We start from the raw sequence: 19,419 nt of genomic DNA, 5'->3' as shown, positions 1-19,419 counted from the left end.
ATAAAACAAAAGTTTCTAAAATAACAATTAATATCATACATAAATAAAGGAAGAAAAACAACAATAAAAATTAAATATATTGAAACATCCACTATATTAATCTAAGAATGTAAATATATTAGTTATCACAATTTGTAATTTCAATGTTTGATTTTTGGTTTAATCAGTTTTAATTTAAAATACCTTATTAATTATTAACTATGTTACCCAAAATTAAAAATATCAGGTTTTTTCAATATAAAAGTGAGATTCTAGTTAATTAATTACAATAGATTAGAAGTATACTAGCATCTATAATTTTTTCAAAAATTTTGGCCGAGTTTCTTTTTGCCTCACACTACAACAAATATGTACATTGTTAGCACGAAAGAAACGCTATAATATGTAATTCATAGCTTTTTTACAAATGCTATGTTAGGCCACTGTTATCGTAGGTACCACACATACAATAGCGCCAGATATGTATGCTATGATAAAGTCTTCTACCATAGCAGTACCAAAATGCTCTGTTATGGGGCTTTTCTAAATTTTTAAACTAATGTTATAAGTTATTTTACACGCTAAGTTAGGAGTTAGTGCTATTTTATATAATATGGTAGTATCATTTTTTCTTTCAAAATTTATTAAATTAAATTCTATATTTTTAAATTTCATAAAATAATATTACATTAACCAAAATAAGTCTTACATAACATCAAGTGTCACCAAGTCTTAAATAAAATAAAACTAACATTACAAAGAACAAAGACAAACTTTACATGTACATGTAACCCATCCAAACCTTTCTTCTGCTCACTTTGCCATGAAACAATCCAATGAACAGCCACTAGTTCACTTTGAATATATGAAAAAGACATGTTCCATGTTATCCTCTCCATATGCATCTGCTCATATGAAACAAAAGAATCATGAGAAGCCACAATCTGCCATTAACAATATAAGCACATACCAATCACCGAGAGATAAATAAACCCTAAATTGTAATTGTAACCAAAACAAAAACAGAGTCAAAAGTTGAATCAGTTCAGAAGCAATGGTAAAAATCTTATTTTTTGTACAGTTGGTGAAGTCGTAGGACGCACAAAGGATTAAACAAGAGAAATGAAAAACAGGAAAATATATTCAAAGTGTTTACAAACCTGGTCAACCAAAAGTCTAAGCGAAAAGCATCTTACCTGAAACTTGAGCTGCAATTTCCCTATCCTTCTGCTGGAGTTATGCTTTGGCTTCAAGTCTAGATATATCCGACTGTTGTCAATACACAGCAAGGAAATGCAGATAGATCACAATTAACGAGTATTACTTCTCTGCAGGTTTCTTCTTAACGAGTTTGTGTTACAACAACTTGGGCTTCTGAAAAAAAAAAACCAAGTTCATATTAGAGAGTGAGCAACAAAATTCACATAAAAGATCATTGTTACAACAAGAACCTACACATGAAGAAGAAATGCAGCCAATTAAACCTACCCTCCATTGTCCAATGCGAACAGACCAGACCAGTTTTCTAGCTAGAACAGAGAGCGACTCTGTATGACTGTATCTACTGCACGACTTTCTCTATAACCACCAACACAAAGACACATCAATCCAGACACAACATCCAAAAGTTTTTGTTTATAACATCAACAGAGATCAATCCAAAAGAGAAGTTTACCTTAGAGTTAATGCAAGATCTATAATGCGGCCAAGCTCAAACGAGGGATTAGCCATTGGAGAAAATTCCGTGAAAATAGAGACCATATTCCCTATTAAAACTCACACATATATAAATTTGCCATCAGTTCACAATATTACAAAAACCAGAGAAATCAAAAGTAATAATCTGAAGAGACCCAAAACAAAATTCATAAAATCACAGGAGCAAGGCAAATACATTCATACATCTCACAAAAATTGAAGCTTTCAAGCTAAACAACATAGGAGAAAAGAGTAAGAACTAACTTGCCAAACTTGATAGTATAGCTTGTGGTAATCATAAAGGCCACGACCATCCACTCTGAGCTCAAAATTCCAACACAGATTCCATGAATTTACTTGAATTAACAAGAAAACCCAGATCAGTACGGATTCATACAGCGAGAAGAGAAGTGAATCAACACAAATGTTGCAGAAACCCCTAAAATCTGAGAGTGAATCAACACAAATGTTGCAGAAACCCCTAAAACCTGAGAGATAAGCAGAAGAAGATGAGATTACCGACAGAGACTTAAAGAGCCTCTTTGTGACGATGGTGGTGGAATTGATATAAATCAATATGGATGAGTTGGTTCAGTGATAAACAGAGTCTCAAGTCAGAGAGAGAAAGAGAGAGAGAGAGAGAGAGAGTACATTCGACCAAGTTTCCTCTACGCTTGCCGGATTCTGGGTCCTCCACTTCTGTGGTTTTCGCAGTAGTGAGAGATTTTTCCGGAGAAACCAAAGCTGCATCCTCTAAATTCAGATCTGTTAGGAGAGGGGCCAGATTCTTCGCCTTGGCATGAGATTGGGCAATAATCTCAGAAAGAAACCAATTTGGGTCGGGTGAGAGTCGAGAGATACCGGATTAGACTTTACTGAAGCTCCAACAACTCATGCCGTTGATGGCGACGACGGTGGTTTCCAAGATGAAACCCTTGACGAAGGAGAGTTTCTAATTTTTTTTTCTTTTGAGATATGTTTAATGTTTTAATTTTTCAAGGTATGTTTTTTTTTTCTATGGACTTGTTCACATACGACGCTTAAGTGAAAATTTTCCCCAAATATTGGCGGAACAAGTAATTTTAACTTCCCGCTTCATGATTTTTTGTTATAGTGTTGTTTGAGTGCTATTATAGGGTAATCGAAAAAAAAAAGTTATCTTTCATAGCAGTTACGAAAAATGAGTTATTGTCTTGTGCTATCAATGTGGATATTTCTTGTAGTGTCACCTAGGCACGACTCTGAATGTACTGAGAAATGCAATGTACCAAACTACCAATAGTGAAAGTTGGACCAAATTGTGTATTTTTCAACTTTAGGAACTAGTAATTATGCTAGTTTTCCACTTTGGTTAATTTTTATTTATTTTTAATTGCTAATCAAAGTACTCTTGCTTCATTGGTATATGTATGTGCGCATTCACAATTGGAAAAATCACACACACACACACACACAAAATTGTTTCATAAGTAAAGAAAAACAAGAAAAGATAAAATTTCACAGATAAAATTAAAATTTATTATGAAATAGAATTGTGATTAATCCATCACAAGACACATGTTAGGACACTTGTTTTTGTAGTATTACACTAACTCAACACTTGTTATTACCAAGTGTCTAAGTGTGTGACTTATGTCTTTTGTAATGCACTATAAATAAGGAGTTGTGTAATAAGAATGACACACATAAGTTGTCTTTGATCAAGTACACTCTCAAAGTCTCTCTCTCTCTCGTGGCTGTCCCTCCCTCTCTATCTCTTTGTTAGTTTTTGTTCTCTTTACAAAGTGTTACAAAACACAAACCTCATAAGTGTTTTGTAGTCATAGTTCACAACACTTCTCTTCTACTACTCTTTGTTTTCTCATGTCTCATACACCATTATATAGTGGTTTCTCAACACGTTATCAGCACGAACGACTCTCGATCCGTTACAAGTTTGAGCATAAGAGATTTGTGATACATCATCAATTTGAGGTAAGATTTAAGTTTTATTAAAAAAATTTGAATTTAATTATTTTACATGCATATTACTATATGTATTATTTATAGAGTAAAAGACTATATATATATTTCTTGATCTAATGATAGGCTCTGCCTCCTTGATCATTTAGATCTACATTCTTGATCTAATGGTAGGCTCTGCCTCCTTGATCATATGTTCAGATCTATATATTATAAATCATATGGAAGGCTATGCCTCCTAAAATGATTTTTTTAATTTATGAATATATTATATAGCTTATAATTTTATTTTATAGTTTATATTTATTACTAAAACAAGATTTTACAGAATTATTTCATAAAATTTTATATTTAACAAATTGTTTTATTATTTATATAGTAACCATGTCAAACTTGGCAAAGCTTGAATTCGCCGCCCTTGATGTCTCTGGGAAAAATTATATGACATGGGCATTAGATGTAAAATTCTATCTGAAAGGGAATGGGCTTCTCAAAATTCTTGATACGTCAGAAATGGGGTTAGAAGAGGAAAAAGGAAGAACCATGATGTTCTTGCGTCACCATCTCCATGATGGTTTAAAAAATGAATACATCACGAGAGAAAATCCTGTAGATCTCTGGATCGCGCTCAAGGATAGGTTTGATCACCAAAAGTATGTGATCTTACCAAAAGCCAAACATGAATGGCTAAACCTGAGGTTTCAGGATTACAAAAGTGTAAGTGAGTACAATTCCGCTTTGTTCGGAATCACTTCAAGGATGGCTCTCTGCGGAGAAGAAGTTTCCGATTATGATATGATCGAGAAAACATTCCAAACTTTCCATCCTTCAAATGTACTCCTGCAGCAACAATATCGAGAAAGAGGGTATACTCAATATTCTGAATTAATGCAAGTTTTGCATGTTGCCGAACAAAATAATGAGCGCGTGATGATAAATCATCAAACCCGTCCAACTGGATCAACTCCACTTTCAGAAGTGAATGTTGCTACATCCAGCTATAATAATTGGCAAGGACGAGGACGTGGACGCGGACGCAGTCGAGGCCGTGGTCATGGTCGTGGAGGAGGTCGTGGAGAAGGTCGTGGACGAGGAAAAGGAAGAGGTTTCTCTCCGAATGACTTCAACGCAAGAAAAACCAACAAGCATCTTCAAATCAATAATGTTGGTCGCGTTATAAAGAAACAAGATGAAAGTACTTGTTACAGATGCGGCATGAAAGGACATTGGTATCAGACCTGTCGTATTCCAAAACATTTGGCCGATCTGTATCAAGCATCTCAATAGGCAAAAGAAAGGAATGTTGAGACAAACCTCATCTCTGATGAAGCTGGACTTTTTTTCCATGGCCTAAACGATGAATCCCATCTTGATATAGCAGATTTTCTCGTTGATAATGAAAACGGAAAATCATGCGAATAAGGCCTATATGCCATGATATGCTTTATCATAGTTTGATATGTACTTTATGTCTTTTTGGATAATAGTTTTATTGTAATATATGATAAGTTTTTTGTAAGACTTTATGTTATTTTATTAATGTTTATTTTATAAATATTTTATCTCAGAAAATGTCAAATTTTGAGATTGAGGATGGAGATATGTGTCTAGCAGACAGTGGTACAACACACTCAATACTTAAAGAGAAAAAATATTTCTCCTCCCTCAAAATAAAAGACTCCGCTAGAAGCGTGAGCACTATATGTGGTAATGCAAAGATTATTATAGGCTCTAGAAAAGCCAGTTTTTCAATGCCAAGGGGAACAAAATTTGAAATTGATGCATTATATTGCCCCAAGTCTCATAGAAACTCGATTAGTTTCAGAGATATCCGAAGAAATGGATATCATATAGAGACTCTGAATAAGAATGGCATTGAATATCTTTGCATAACATCTGAGGAGAAACATATATTAGAAGAATTGCCAATGTTATCCTCTGGATTGTATTGCACAAAAATAAATAATTTTGCATCTTATGTTATAGTAAACTCTAAGTTTACTAGTACATTTAAGATATGGCATGAAAGACTTGGACATCCTGGTTCAGTCATGATACGAAAAATTATGCAAAATTCTAATGGTCATCCATTGAAGAACGAAAAGATTTTTAGATCTGATGAGTTTTCATGTGATGCATGTTCTCAAGGAAAACTCATAATTCGGCCATCGCCAGCCAAAATTGGGAATGAATCACCATTGTTCTTAGAGAGAATACATGGTGACATATGTGGACCTATCCATCCTTCATGCGGGTCGTTTCGTTATTTTATGGTAATGATTGACGCATCTAGTAGATGGTCAAATGTGTGTCTATTGACAACAAGAAACACGGCCTTCGCAAAAATCATTGCCCAAATAATCAGGTTGAAAGTTCAATTCCCTGATTATGCCATAAAGAAAGTCAGGCTTGATAACGCCGGTGAATTCACTTCACAAGCTTTCAATGACTATTGTATGTCAATAGGAATCGATGTGGAGCATCCGGTTCCTCATGTTCATACACAAAATGGCATGGCTGAATCTTTGATTAAACGACTACAACTCATTGCTAGACCGTTAATATTGAGAACAAAACTCCCAATTTCTATATGGGGTCATGCTATATTGCATGCTGCGGCATTGGTCCAAATACGACCAAGCGCATATAATAAATATTCCCCTTTACAATTAGCATCTGGCCAAGAGCCAAAAATATCCTAACTCCGTTTTTTGGATGTGCGGTTTATGTTCCTATAGCCCCACCACAAAGAACAAAAATGGGGCCACAAAGGAGATTGGACATATATGTCGGTTATGCATCACCGAGTATAATTCGATATCTTGAACCGCAAACTGGTGATATGTTTACGGCACGTTTTGCCGATTGCTATTATAATGAAGATAAATTCCAGCGTTAGGGGGAGGAATTAAACAAGTAACAAAAGATATTACATGGTATACACCATCTTTGATATATCTTGATCCCCCAACAATCAACGTGAAATGGAAGTTCAGAAAATTGTACATTTACAAAATTTGGCAAATCAATTACCAGATGCGTTCATAGATACAAAAAGGGTGACAAAGTCATATATCCCCGCTGCAAATGCACCATCAAGAGTTGAAATTCCTAGGGAGGAACTTGATGGAAGCAAAGCTAATGAACCTAAGGTTCAATTGAAAAGGGGGAGACCAATGGGCTCTAAAGATAAAAAATCCCCGAAAGAAAAAGAAAATGGGAGATGAAAAGGTTCAGGAAGAACCAAATAAAGAGAAAAGTCCTCAGGATGATACAGAAAAATATGAGGTTTCAATTAACTATGCCCAAAATGGAATGTTATGGTATAGAGATGAAATCGATGATGATAATGGAATATTCTCTTTTTCTGTATCTAAAGAGATCGATCATGAAAAAGATGATCCAGATCCAAGGTCTGTATCAGAATGCCAACATAGACCTGATTGGGAGAAATGGAAAAAGGCTATGCAACTAGAGTTGCTCTCCCTCAATAAAAGAAATGTCTTTGGACCTCTTATCACTGCATCTAAAGATATAAAACATGTTGGTTGCAAGTGGGTATTTGTGCGAAAAAGAAATGAGAAAGATGAAATCACAAGATATAAAGCCCAACTTGTTGCACAAGGTTTTTCTCAAAGACCTGGAGTTGATTATGAAGAAACATATTCTCCAGTCATGGATGCAATTACATTCAAGTACTTAATGAGTCTAACGGCTTCTAATAATTTAGAAATGTACCTTATGGATGTAGAGACAACATATTTATATGGATCATTGGATAATGATATATACATGAAAATTCCAGAAGGATTTAAGATTCCTGAGGCATTAGACTCTAAGTCTAATGAAATTTGTGCGATCAAATTACAGCGATCACTTTACGGATTAAAACAATCTGGGCGCATGTGGTATAATCGCTTAAGCGAATACCTATTAAAGAAAGGGTATGCTAATAATGAAATATGCCCATGCGTCTTCATAAAGAAATCTCCATCGGGATTTGTGATCATTGCTGTATATGTTGATGATCTGAATATAATTGGAACTCAAAAGGAGATTGATGATGCAAGAACTTATATGAAGGAAGAATTTGCGATCTTGGAAAGACTAAGTTCTGTCTCGGGTTTCAAATAGAGCATTTCCAAGATGGAATATTTGTGCATCAATCAAATTATACGAAAAATATTTTAAAGCGCTTTAATATGGACAAAGCGACTCCTTTGAGTACTCCAATGGTTAATAGATCTCTGAATATCGATAGTGATCCATTCAGACCTTGTGAAAATAACGAGAAAATATTTGGTCCCGAAGTACCTTATATGAGTGCTATCGGTGGACTCATGTATCTTGCAAATTGCACTAGACCAGATATTGCATTTGCTACGAATCTACTTGCAAGATACAACTCATCCCCTACCCGCAGGCATTGGAATGGGATAAAACATATTCTCCGTTATCTTCAAGGTACGATTAACTTGGGATTATTCTATCCTAGAAACTCTTCGGTTGGTCTTGTTGGTTTTGCAGATGCAAGATATTTATCATATCCACATAAATCCCGATCCCAAACTGGATATGTTTTCACAATTGGAGGAACTGCAATCTCATGGCGCTCACAGAAACAGACTTTTGTTGCCACTTCCTCAAATCATGCAGAAATAATTGCTCTTCATGAAGCATCGAGGGAATGTGTATGGCTCAGATCAATGACTAACCACATACAAGAATCAAGTGGAATAATCACCAAGAAAGAGCCAACAACATTATTCGAAGACAATGCTGCTTGTGTCGCCCAAATCAAAGAAGGTTACATCAAGAGCGATAGAATAAATCATATACCTCCAAGATTTTTCTCCTACACTCAAGAACTCGAGCAAAAGAAGGAAGTTGATATCCAACATATCCGCTCAAGTGACAATGCAGCAGACCTATTCACAAAGGCGCTTCCGACTACCACATTCAAAAAGCATATTCACAGTATTGGAATGCGTCATCTACGAGATTTATGAAGAATGATCATACATATCTTTTCGAGGGAGAGATTACGTTACTATACTCTTTTTCCCTTGTCATGGTTTTTATCCCAATGGGTTTTTTCGTGACAAGGTTTTTAATGAGGTAGTACGTAACTCGTCAATGGTGATGGATAATCAAGGGGGAGTATTATGAAATAGAATTGTGATTAATCCATCACAAGACACATGTTAGGACACTTGTTTTTGTAGTATTACACTAACTCAACACTTGTCATTACCAAGTGTCTAAGTGTGTGACTCATGTCTTTTGTAATGCACTATAAATAAGGAGTTGTGTAATAAGAATGACACACATAAGTTGTCTTTGATCAAGTACACTCTCAAAGTCTCTCTCTCTCGTGGCTGTCCCTCCCTCTCTATCTCTTTGTTAGTTTTTGTTCTCTTTACAAAGTGTTATAAAACACAAACCTCATAAGTGTTTTGTAGTCATAGTTCACAACACTTCTCTTCCACTACTCTTTGTTTTCTCTTGTCTCATACACCATTATATAGTGGTTTCTCAACAAAATTAAATTAAAAGACAGAACGTAATATAAAAGAAGTTTTTTTTAAAGCTCCTTATTGATGCTTTACAGTTTACAGATGAAAAAATAAAAACCAAAAATCCTACAATCATCATATAAAAAAAATCAATGACAATAAGAATAAAAATAGGTAACAAATGTGTGATTGGAATTAAAAAAAGCTATAACCTTTTAGGTGTTGACTGGTTCTCCCGCTACCTCCCACAAACGCTGCGTTGGCGGGTGGTAGCGGTTGCTAGCGATTGAAACCAATCACACAAATCACTCCCAATCACTCCTAATCGCTCCCAACCGTTTCAAACCACTGAATTCTAAAAGCTGCTTCCCGCAAGCGTTTGCGGTTGCGGGCGATTGCGGTTGGATTTTTTTTTTTTTTTAACTTTAAAAAAATCAATGATAATGAAATTTTATTTGTTATTTCTTCTATCTAACTATTTTACTCATTAAGGATGAGAGAAAATGAAGTACGGATACGATTGCAGAGATTATAAAATAAACAATTAGAAGAAAATAATATTCTAATTAACAATAACCTGAAAAACTTGATGTAAATTTAATGGCATATTGCACATAAGTTCAAAAAAATCTAAATAAATATAATATTTCATCAGAAATTTAAGAAAATAAGATTATTTGTGAAAAATATTAAAACAAATCACCAGTGACTCTTCTCAACTCTCACTTGACCATTCCTACCGATGCAACTATTGACCCACAATCTAAGAGAAAAGAGAAAAGATCTACGATCTAAAGCATATGATTTGTCATTTATCAAATTACTTGATTAAATTTTTGGTGAAAAGCCAAATGCATAAAGGAATTAGTATTTCAATCTGAAATTTATTGTTATTTGAATTATTATTGTATTATTTTTTAATAAGTTTTAATTATAAATCAAGTTTAATAAAAATTTTGGTGTTTTTAAATATTTATCTATTATATATCACATTTATTATGTTCCAACCGCTGTTGCACCCGCTGGTCAACCAGTCGTAAACCTCCCGCAAACGCACCAATTTTAAACCGCTAAACTAGTCGTTCAAAACGCTTAATAACGCTTGAAACTGCAATCGCCTGCTTCCGCAATCTTCCGCAACCGCAACCGCAACGTTTGAACCAGTCAGGCCCTTAAAGTCCCCTAATCAACCATTTATCGTTAATGACCAGAGACAACCGAGACGAAAATTTATAGTTCATAAGTTTAATAAAAATAAGTCAATAAAAAATTATATGAGATGTAATTAATTTAAAAATTTGGTGACTATTAAAAAAACACTAATTTTTGATACATGTTTGTTGGAGTCAGAAACAACAATTGAGAATAGGAGATTTAAAAAATATGATCTGGGCAGACTTTCGGTACAAATCGACAAGAACAATGAAGAACAACGAACTGAATTTCTTGTATTGACTTAGTGTATTGTATTGCTTGATATTACATGTGTCGAACACTTTACAAAGACTGATTATTTATACTAAATCCTCCACGAGGTTTCTCTGCAATCTCCTCCTGCGATCTCGCCCCCGATCCTAGCAACAAAATCCCGATCCCATCTCTAGTTGACTCCGTCCTCCAGCTCAAGCCCTCTTCTTGGGCCCTAGTCGAGTCCACTTGCCCGGTTGACATTTGCTCCTTAATGGGCTTATCGGTTGGGCCTTTAATTCGTGAAACCCAACACCAACAATGTTCGAATGATATCTTGATAATTTCTACACCATCAAGAACTAAAGTTTCGGATGCATGGTGGAAAGATCATATATGAGCAATTTAGTTTGAATCTTATTTAACTGGCTGTGATCATTCTCATTTTGTTTATTAATAATATAATTATCATTCTTTTAGTGCAAATGATAAAGAAAGATGCTTTTATCAAAAAAATTAAGGTTTGGATAATCATGCGTATGTTTTGTCATCTGATGTAGGGTTACAATGATAATATTATATACAACAAGAACCTGATAAATTCATGATAAAATTGATGTTCCTACTTCCTACTAACTGTTTTAACTTCATGACATCAACTAATGGCATCGTAAGTAGTTGATAGTGCTATTACTATTTGGTGTATGTACATTATAGAGTGCTAGTGAAAGTTATGATAAAAATCAAGTTAAGTTTGAGAATACATGCGATTATAAGTATTCTTATTTCGTTGACAACTCACGATTTATTGTCGTAACAAAAAAATATGAGAAAATCTTTTTTTATTAATCTATACTATTAAAAGGGAAGCATTTTTAATAAGTAGACATAGATTAAGAGATTATTACATGAAATACCATTTAAAACAGAATAAGGATATATATAACTCAGAGCCAAACATATACAATTAATAGAAGAACTGTATAAGGTAAACATGTATCCAAACAGACCTATAATTAGTAGCACAAAAAGGGAAACAAGTAAACAACATTTACGACATACAAAAATAATTAGCATTCAAACAAATAAATAACAATAATTAGCATTCAAACAAGTAAACAACAATAATTTGCATTCAAAATTTCCATAATCCGAATCTTAACAGTTACGAATTTAAATATCAACCATATTTGAATTGTTTAGGATATGAGTCATTAAGATCAAATTCAAAATCTTTAGAAATATATATCTACTTACCAAATGTGCAAACAATATTAATTAGTATCACCTAAATTATAGACATTTTCAATTCAAAAAATCGTAAATACAGGAACAAAAAAAAACAATTTTGTTATGAAAATATATGGTATCAATTGCATTTATCCTATTAATAGAATCGCTGACCTCCACTATAAATATAACAATCGTTAGATCAAGAGCTTTGTACCCGATCCTACTTGAAATATCTAATTTTGTATATCAAAATTGTAACGCCCACGAACCAATTTGTGTATTTTTGGTGTGGGTGTCGATCGACACCCTTGGTGGCATCGATCGACACCAAGTGTTCCGGTTTGGTCGGGTTCGTTTTAATTGCTGATTGGTTCGGTTTTGGTTAATTAAAATCCCTAAATCGTATTTAGGTGTTAAGGGACGAATTAAGGGTTTTGGAGAGTCTCATTGTTGTCGCCGTTGAGTGAAAAAGAGAGAAAAGAGAGAAAAGAGAGAAAAGCGTTCTTGAGTTTTTCTGGGTTTGTTCTTGGAGACTTTGGAGAGATCTGAGGCAGTAGAAGTGTTAGCTGTTGCTGGAAACGAAGGGGGAGCTTCTGGGGGTGTTGTTTTCCACGTTCCTCAATTCAATCTTCCTGTTCTTGAGGTGAGTGCTTGACCATGGTTGATCTAAGCATGAGATCTCCCTTGTTTTGTGTGATTCCTTGTTATTTGTGGTGTTTGCTTGCTTGGGTACATTGTATTTGTGATTTCTAGTGAATTCCGAGATGGTTAGACGTGTTTGGAGTCGATTCTGTGTTGATTAGAATCGGAGTTCGTCGCTGAGTTTCGCGCAGATCGTGACTGCAGAAGAGGCATCGATCGATACCACTTTTGTGGAGCATCGATCGGCACCGTCTCGAGTAGCATCGATCGGCACCATTCCGGCATCGGTCGACACCAGTTCCTGTAGCATCGGTCGACACCGATTGAGCATCGGTCGACACTAGTACCTGCCGAGTCTTATTTTCCTGGTTTGATATATTGATTGTGTTATTGTTGTTTGTTGACTTGGGAGTCTCATATGCTTGTGTGTATAACCCAGTAGATGGGAGGACGGCCTCACTAAGTATTTATGATAATACTTACGCATCTCAATTGTTGTTTGTGATGTGCAGGTAAAGGCAAAGTGTGATCGTGGAATCAAGGCGATGATGAAGGGGTGTTCTAGAGGCTTGATTGATTGTGGTCTAGCTGATGTTAGGTTGCTAGATTAAGTCATTGGAACATTGTAGGATGTTAGCTTTTGGTTATTTCTTTGTTTGGATTATGATGTTGTTGGAATATTATTGGAATTGTTTTATTTGGTTATCCGCTGTTAATGATTGTTGTTAGGATGTTAGTGGGTATGGGACCACTAGTAAATGAGGTATAAAACAAAAAAACGGGAAGGGTTGTTTCATTTTGGTATCAGAGCCCTTACGGTTCTAGGACTAGGGTTCATTGTGCTTTTGCTATTGATGTTTAGGATTCCATGTTATGATTGATTGTGTGAGTCTGTCAATTGAGTGTGGCATGAAGTCCTAGAACATCCTCTTCGAGCCTGTGTTGTGATTCCACGGTAAGTTGTGATTCTTGTGTATTAGAATTATTGTTTGCTTAGCCTTCTGATCTTGGATGATACAGATGGTTAGGGGTGAGGATGCTGTTGGTCGCGGTCGTGGTCCTGGGCGTGGTCGTGGTCGGGGTCGGGGACGAGGTCAGGTTCCTGAGGCCAGTGTGAGTGTGACCCAGAGCATGGCCAGTGAGGAGGTGGCGGAGTCACAGGTTCATCCTAGTGTGTCTGGAGACCAGGCTGGTTTGGGTGACGGCAGGGCGGATGGGCCCGGTGTCGGTCACGGTGTTGCCCCGGGTGTGGGGGTTACAGCGGGAGGTGCTCCAGGCAGGGAGGATGTCTTGATGGACTTGCTAGCTCAAGTTTTGCAGCGACTTCCAGCAGTTGTGCCGCCAGTGGTTGGTGGGCAGGATCCAGTAGTGCCGCCAGGGGTTGGTGGGCAGGATCCGGTAGTGCCGCCCGTGGGTGGTGGGCAGGGTCCAGCGGTGCAGCCTGTGGCGGGTTTGCAGGCATGTGTGCAGCCGGGGGCCGAGGTTGTGGATGCTCAGTATGTGCGGATGATGGAGCAGCTGCGGCATGTGGGAGCAGGGTATTTCTCAGGAGGTACCGATCCGAGTGTAGCGGATGAGTGGAGAGAGCGGATGGAGGATATTTTCCTTTCGCTTAGGTGTCCCGACCGGTACAGGGTGGATCTGGCAGTGTTCTACTTGTCAGGAGATGCTCGTGTGTGGTGGAGGTCGGTGACAGCACGGAGGGTGCAGAGGGGTATGTCTTGGGGAGATTTTGTGGGGGAGTTTAACTCCAAGTATTTTCCTCAGGAGGCTCTTGATCGTATGGAGGCACGGTTCTTGGGTTTGACTCAGGGGGACCGTACAGTGCGGGAGCTGGATGCAGAGTTCAATCGGCTTGTGGGGTATGCAGGCAGGGCATGGGAGCCAGAGGCGGCTCAGGTGCGGAGGTTTTTGTTGGCTCTGCGGGATGATTTGAGGACTCGGTGCAGAGTGAGGAGCTATGCTACGAGAGCAGAGCTGGTTGAGGTTGCAGCTGGGATAGAGGATGACTTGAGGTCACAGGTGGTTGTGGTCAGTTCTTCGGTGCAGCCACAGCAGTCTCAGCCGCTTTCTGTTCCTAGCAAGGGCGGCAAGCCTGCGCAGGGGTAGAAGAGGAAGTTCGATGTTATGCAGAGATCAAGGCACGGGGGTGCGAAATGCTTTGGGTGTGGTAGTAGGGACCACAAGGTGTCTAGCTGTCCACAGAGAGGTGAGCAGCGGGCAGTGACAGAGCAGCGGGCGGTGACAGAGCCGCGGACAGATACTCGGGTGTGTTACTACTGCAGAGAGACGGGGCATATCAAGCCTCATTGTCCCAAGTTGCAGTAGAGGGCAGTAGCAGTGTTGCAGGCTGGAGCTCAGCCAGGGGTGCAGCAGGGTGTGCAGCACGGTGTGCAGCCGGTGGGTTGGATTGAGCCGACGACTCAGGTGTACTCGACTCAGGAGCCCGGTGGCACTAGTGCAGGAGCGATCACAGGTATAACTTCTGAGATTCGAACTTAGTCAATTCAATAGTTCAGATTATATTTGTTTTTGTTTGTGGTCAAGTGTTAGGTTCTCAACACATGAGGTTTGTGTAGGGACCTTGTTGGTGGGCGGGTTTAAGTCCCATGTTATGTTTGATTCTGGAGCTTCTCATAGCTTCATTACTCCGGAGTGTGCCGTGAGTGCGGGGATCAGAGGGGATTCTGGAGAGCGTTCAGGAGTTGTCAGAGTTGCTGGAGGCAAGTTCCTGAGGGTTATTGGACGAGCTGGAGGAGTTGATATTCAGATCGCAGGAGAGTCGTGGCCAGCGGATTTGCTTATCAGTCCAGTGGAGTTGTATGACGTCATTCTTGGTATGGATTGGTTGCATCGGTATAAGGTGCATTTGGATTGCTATCGGGGTAGAGTGGAGTTTGAGCGTCCAGGAGGGAAGTTGGTTTTTCAGGGTATTAGACCGACTTTGGGGAGTCTCGTGATCTCAGCCGTTCAGGCAGGGAAGATGATCGAGAAGGGCCGTGAGGCCTATCTGGTTACTATATCTATGCCAGAGTCAGTGGGGAAGTCTACGGTTAGCGGTATTCCGGTTGTGGAGGACTTTGAGGATGTGTTCCAGTCATTGCAGGGATTACCACCATCTCGGTCGGATCCTTTTACCATTGAGCTGGAACCGGGGACGATGCCGTTATCCAAGGCTCCTTACAGGATGGCTCCAGCAGAGATGGCAGAGCTGAAGAAGCAGCTGGAGGATTTGTTGGGCAAGGGTTTTATCCGTCCTAGTTGTTCACCGTGGGGAGCTCCGGTGTTGTTTGTTAAGAAGAAGGATGGGAGTTTTCGGTTGTGTATTGACTACCGGGGTTTGAACCGAGTTACTGTGAAGAACAAGTACCCTCTCCCGAGGATTGATGAGTTGTTGGATCAGTTGAGGGGTGCTACTTGGTTCTCCAAGATCGACTTGGCTTCAGGTTATCATCAGATCCCTATTCATGAGGCAGATGTGAGGAAGACAGCCTTCAGGACGAGATATGGGCACTATGAGTTTGTGGTGATGCCGTTTGGGTTGACAAACGCGCCAGCTGCGTTTATGAGATTGATGAACAGTGTGTTCCAGGAGTTTCTGGACGTGTCAGTCATCATTTTCATCGACGACATCCTGGTATATTCTAAGAGTCCTGAGGAGCATGCAGTACATTTGAGAGCAGTGTTGGAGAAGCTGCGGGAGCAGAAGTTGTTTGCTAAGCTGAGTAAGTGCAGTTTCTGGCAGCGTGAGATGGGGTTCTTGGGTCATATTGTTTGAGCTGAGGGAGTTTCAGTGGATCCAGAGAAGATTCAGTCCATCAGGGAGTGGCCGAGGCCGCAGAGTGCCACTGAGATTCGGAGTTTCCTGGGGTTAGCAGGTTACTACAGGAGGTTTGTTCGGGGTTTTGCGAGTATGGCTCAGCCGATGACTAAGCTTACAGGGAAGGATGTCCCGTTTGTGTGGTCACCAGAGTGTGAGGCAAGTTTTGCAAGTCTCAAGCAGATGTTGACTACCACGCCGGTGTTAGCATTGCCTGAGCAGGACGAGCCTTATGTTGTGTATACAGACGCTTCTAGAGTGGGGTTGGGTTGTGTACTAATGCAGCAGGGGAAGGTTATAGCCTATGCTTCGCGGCAGTTGCGGAAGCATGAAGCTAATTATCCTACCCATGATTTGGAGATGGCAGCAGTGATCTTTGCTCTTAAGATTTGGAGATCCTATCTGTATGGTGGGAAGGTACAGGTATTTACAGATCACAAGAGTCTGAAGTACATTTTTACTCAGCCTGAGCTGAATTTGAGGCAGAGGCGTTGGATGGAGTTAGTAGCGGATTATGATTTGGACATAGCTTACCATCCTGGTAAAGCTAATCTGGTTGCAGATGCCTTGAGTCGGAAGCGGGTGGCTTCGGCTCAGGAGCAGGATATGGAGGTGTTGGTAGGTGAGATTAGTGCATTGAGTTTGTGTGCTATCTCACAGGAACCTTTGGGTTTGGAGGCAGTTGATAGAGCAGATTTGTTGAGCAGAGTGAGGTTAGCTCAGGAGAGTGATGAGGGGCTGGTGAATGCCTCTAAGGCTGCGGGTGCAGAGTATCAGGTTTCTGCTAATGGTACTATCCTTGTGCATGGTCGGATCTGTGTGCCCAAGGGTGAGGATTTGAGGCAGGAAATACTGAGAGAGGCTCATTCGAGCAAGTTCTCTATTCATCCAGGAGCGACCAAGATGTACCGTGACCTCAAGCGGTATTATCACTGGGTCGGGATGAAGAAGGACGTAGCTGACTGGGTGACAAAGTGTGATACTTGCTAGCTGGTGAAGGCGGAACATCAGGTTCCTGGTGGTTTATTACAGAGTTTACCCATTCCAGAGTGGAAGTGGGATTTGATCACGATGGACTTCGTGGTAGGTTTGCCTGTGTCGAGGACGTTTGATGCTATTTGGGTCATTGTGGACCGTTTGACTAAGTCTGCGCATTTTCTGGCCATCAAGAAAACTGATGGAGCAGCGGTTTTGGCCAAGAAGTACGTGAGGGAGATAGTCAGATTGCACGGTGTGCCTGCTAGTATTGTGTCTGATAGAGATTCCAAGTTCACCTCGGTGTTCTGGAAGGCATTTCAGGCGGAGATGGGCACGAAGGTGCATATGAGTACAGCCTATCATCCTCAGACTGATGGTCAGTCAGAGAGGACGATCCAGATTTTGGAGGATTTATTGAGGATGTGTGTGCTGGATTGGGGTGGTCATTGGGCAGATCACTTGAGCTTGGTGGAGTTTGCTTATAACAACAGCTACCAGGCTAGTATTGGGATGGCTCCTTATGAGGCCCTGTATGGGAGGCCGTGTCGTACACCTTTATGTTGGACTCAGGTGGGGGAGAGGAGCATATTTGGTGCAGATTTTGTTCAGGAGACCTCGGAGAAGATTCGGGTTTTGAGGCTGAACATGAAGGAGGCTCAGGATCGGCAGAAGAGCTATGCTGATAAGAGGAGAAAGGATCTTGAGTTTCAGGTTGGTGATAGAGTGTACCTCAAGATGGCCATGTTGCGGGGTCCGAACAGGTCATTGACAGAGACTAAGTTGAGTCCCAGGTACATGGGTCCGTTCAGAGTGGTTGAGCGGGTGGGACCAGTGGCATACCGGTTGGAGTTGCCTGAGGTTATGCGTGCGTTCCACAAGGTATTTCATGTGTCGATGCTGAGGAAGTGTCTTCACGAGGGTGATCAGTTGTTGGCTAAGATTCCTGAGGATCTTCAGCCTAACATGACTTTAGAGGCGAGACCAGTGAGGGTGCTCGAGAGGAGAGTCAAGGAACTTCGGAAGAAGAAGATTCCTTTGATGAGAGTCCTGTGGGACTGTGACGGAGTAGAGGAGCAGACTTGGGAGCCCGAGGCGAGGATGAAGGCAAGGTTTAAGAAGTGGTTTGAGAAGCAGACCGCGACTTGAGCTTGTCGAGCCGGGTCCGAGTTGTAGTTCGTGGCTGGAGCGGGTACGGAGTATTCCAGCCCATCTCTCTTGATATTTGGTCGCTTAGGGGTGGTTGGTTGTGCGACTAAGTATCAAGATGAGGTGGTGCTCGGGATGCGGGTTGTTGGCTCCGGTTGTTGTATTTTTGGTTTTTCTGATGTAATTTCGTTGAGATTGTAACGATTATGACATTTTTGAGATTAATAAGATGAGTATTTTTCTTTATGTTTGACTGTTGTTGTCATGGGAAAAGAGAAATAGCTCGGGTTTCTATTTTTGGAAAGTTTCCATAAATAGAAAAGTTCCACAAAAGAAAGGTTTCCATAAATAGAAAGTTTCTAAAAAGGGAAAGTTTTGTGGAAATGTTGAGGTAGATCTAGCCGGGAGATACTCGTTGGCATCAGTGTCTGTTTTTGCTCAAGGCCGTGCGGGCCCAACTCACGTGATACCGATAGCTCGATGGACTTTGTGGCCAGAGAGTGGGAGTGGTATGTTGCTTCGGATGACGATCCGAGAGCGCGCTTGAGGGTGACGATCCAAGAGCGGGATATGTGAGGCTCCCTGAATACCGTAGCTGTGAGCCGCGGCTCGGCAGTGAGCCGGTATGTCTCGAGGGTTGCGACCTGAGAGCGGGGGGAGTGGGTGTGTGAGACTCCCTGGATACCGTAGCTGCAGGCTGTGGCCTGGCAGTGAGTCGGTATGACTCGAAGGTTGCGACCTGAGAGCGGGGGGAGTGTGTGTGTGAGTGACTTCCTGGATGCCGTAGCTTAAGGCGGTTGGCCTGATAGCGAGCCGGCATGATTCGTTGGTTGCGACCACGGACGGGGGAAGCACTGAGTTGTGAGCAAATAGTGTTTATGATGCGAGTATATTGGCTAGAGGGAGACCTCGAGGGTCAGTCGGAGGTGTGCGGGCTGTTGCGACAGTGGCACGGGAAACCTTGGCTGACGGTGTTTAGTCCGGTCTGGGGACGTGCGGGCCGTGCAGACGGTGGCACGGAGGTCCTTGGCAGATGGA

At 40.3% G+C, this 19,419-nt stretch overlaps 1 protein-coding gene, 1 long non-coding RNA gene and 1 pseudogene across 2 annotated transcripts; 2 read left to right on the top strand and 1 right to left on the bottom strand.

Moving 5' to 3' along the window:
* Positions 1–648: 648 nt before the first annotated feature.
* Positions 649–2,644, bottom strand: LOC147919495 (uncharacterized). Its single transcript, XR_015592074.1, has 5 exons — positions 1,942–2,644; positions 1,655–1,745; positions 1,468–1,557; positions 1,176–1,353; positions 649–884 (listed from the first exon to the last, which is right to left on the bottom strand). It is a non-coding gene; the product is annotated as an uncharacterized LOC147919495 (long non-coding RNA).
* Positions 2,645–4,023: 1,379 nt separating this feature from the next.
* Positions 4,024–4,926, top strand: LOC147919494 (uncharacterized). The gene has a single exon (XM_087503987.1). The coding sequence runs from the start codon at positions 4,024–4,026 to the stop codon at positions 4,924–4,926; it is 903 nt and encodes a 300-aa protein (XP_087360113.1).
* Positions 4,927–7,841: 2,915 nt separating this feature from the next.
* Positions 7,842–8,648, top strand: LOC147919493 (secreted RxLR effector protein 161 pseudogene; annotated as a pseudogene).
* The last annotated feature ends 10,771 nt before the right edge of the window (positions 8,649–19,419 follow it).

This window comes from Camelina sativa, chromosome 20 (genome assembly GCF_030686135.1).
Source record: "Camelina sativa cultivar CO46 ecotype springtype chromosome 20, ASM3068613v1".
Classification (NCBI taxonomy): Eukaryota; Viridiplantae; Streptophyta; class Magnoliopsida; order Brassicales; family Brassicaceae; genus Camelina; species Camelina sativa.
This window is presented reverse-complemented; position numbering and strand designations above follow the sequence as displayed.

Excerpts from the sequence above, each read along its gene's own strand:
- LOC147919494 (XM_087503987.1), top strand. The coding sequence starts at position 4,024 with ATGTCAAACTTGGCAAAGCTTGAATTCGCCGCCCTTGATGTCTCTGGG.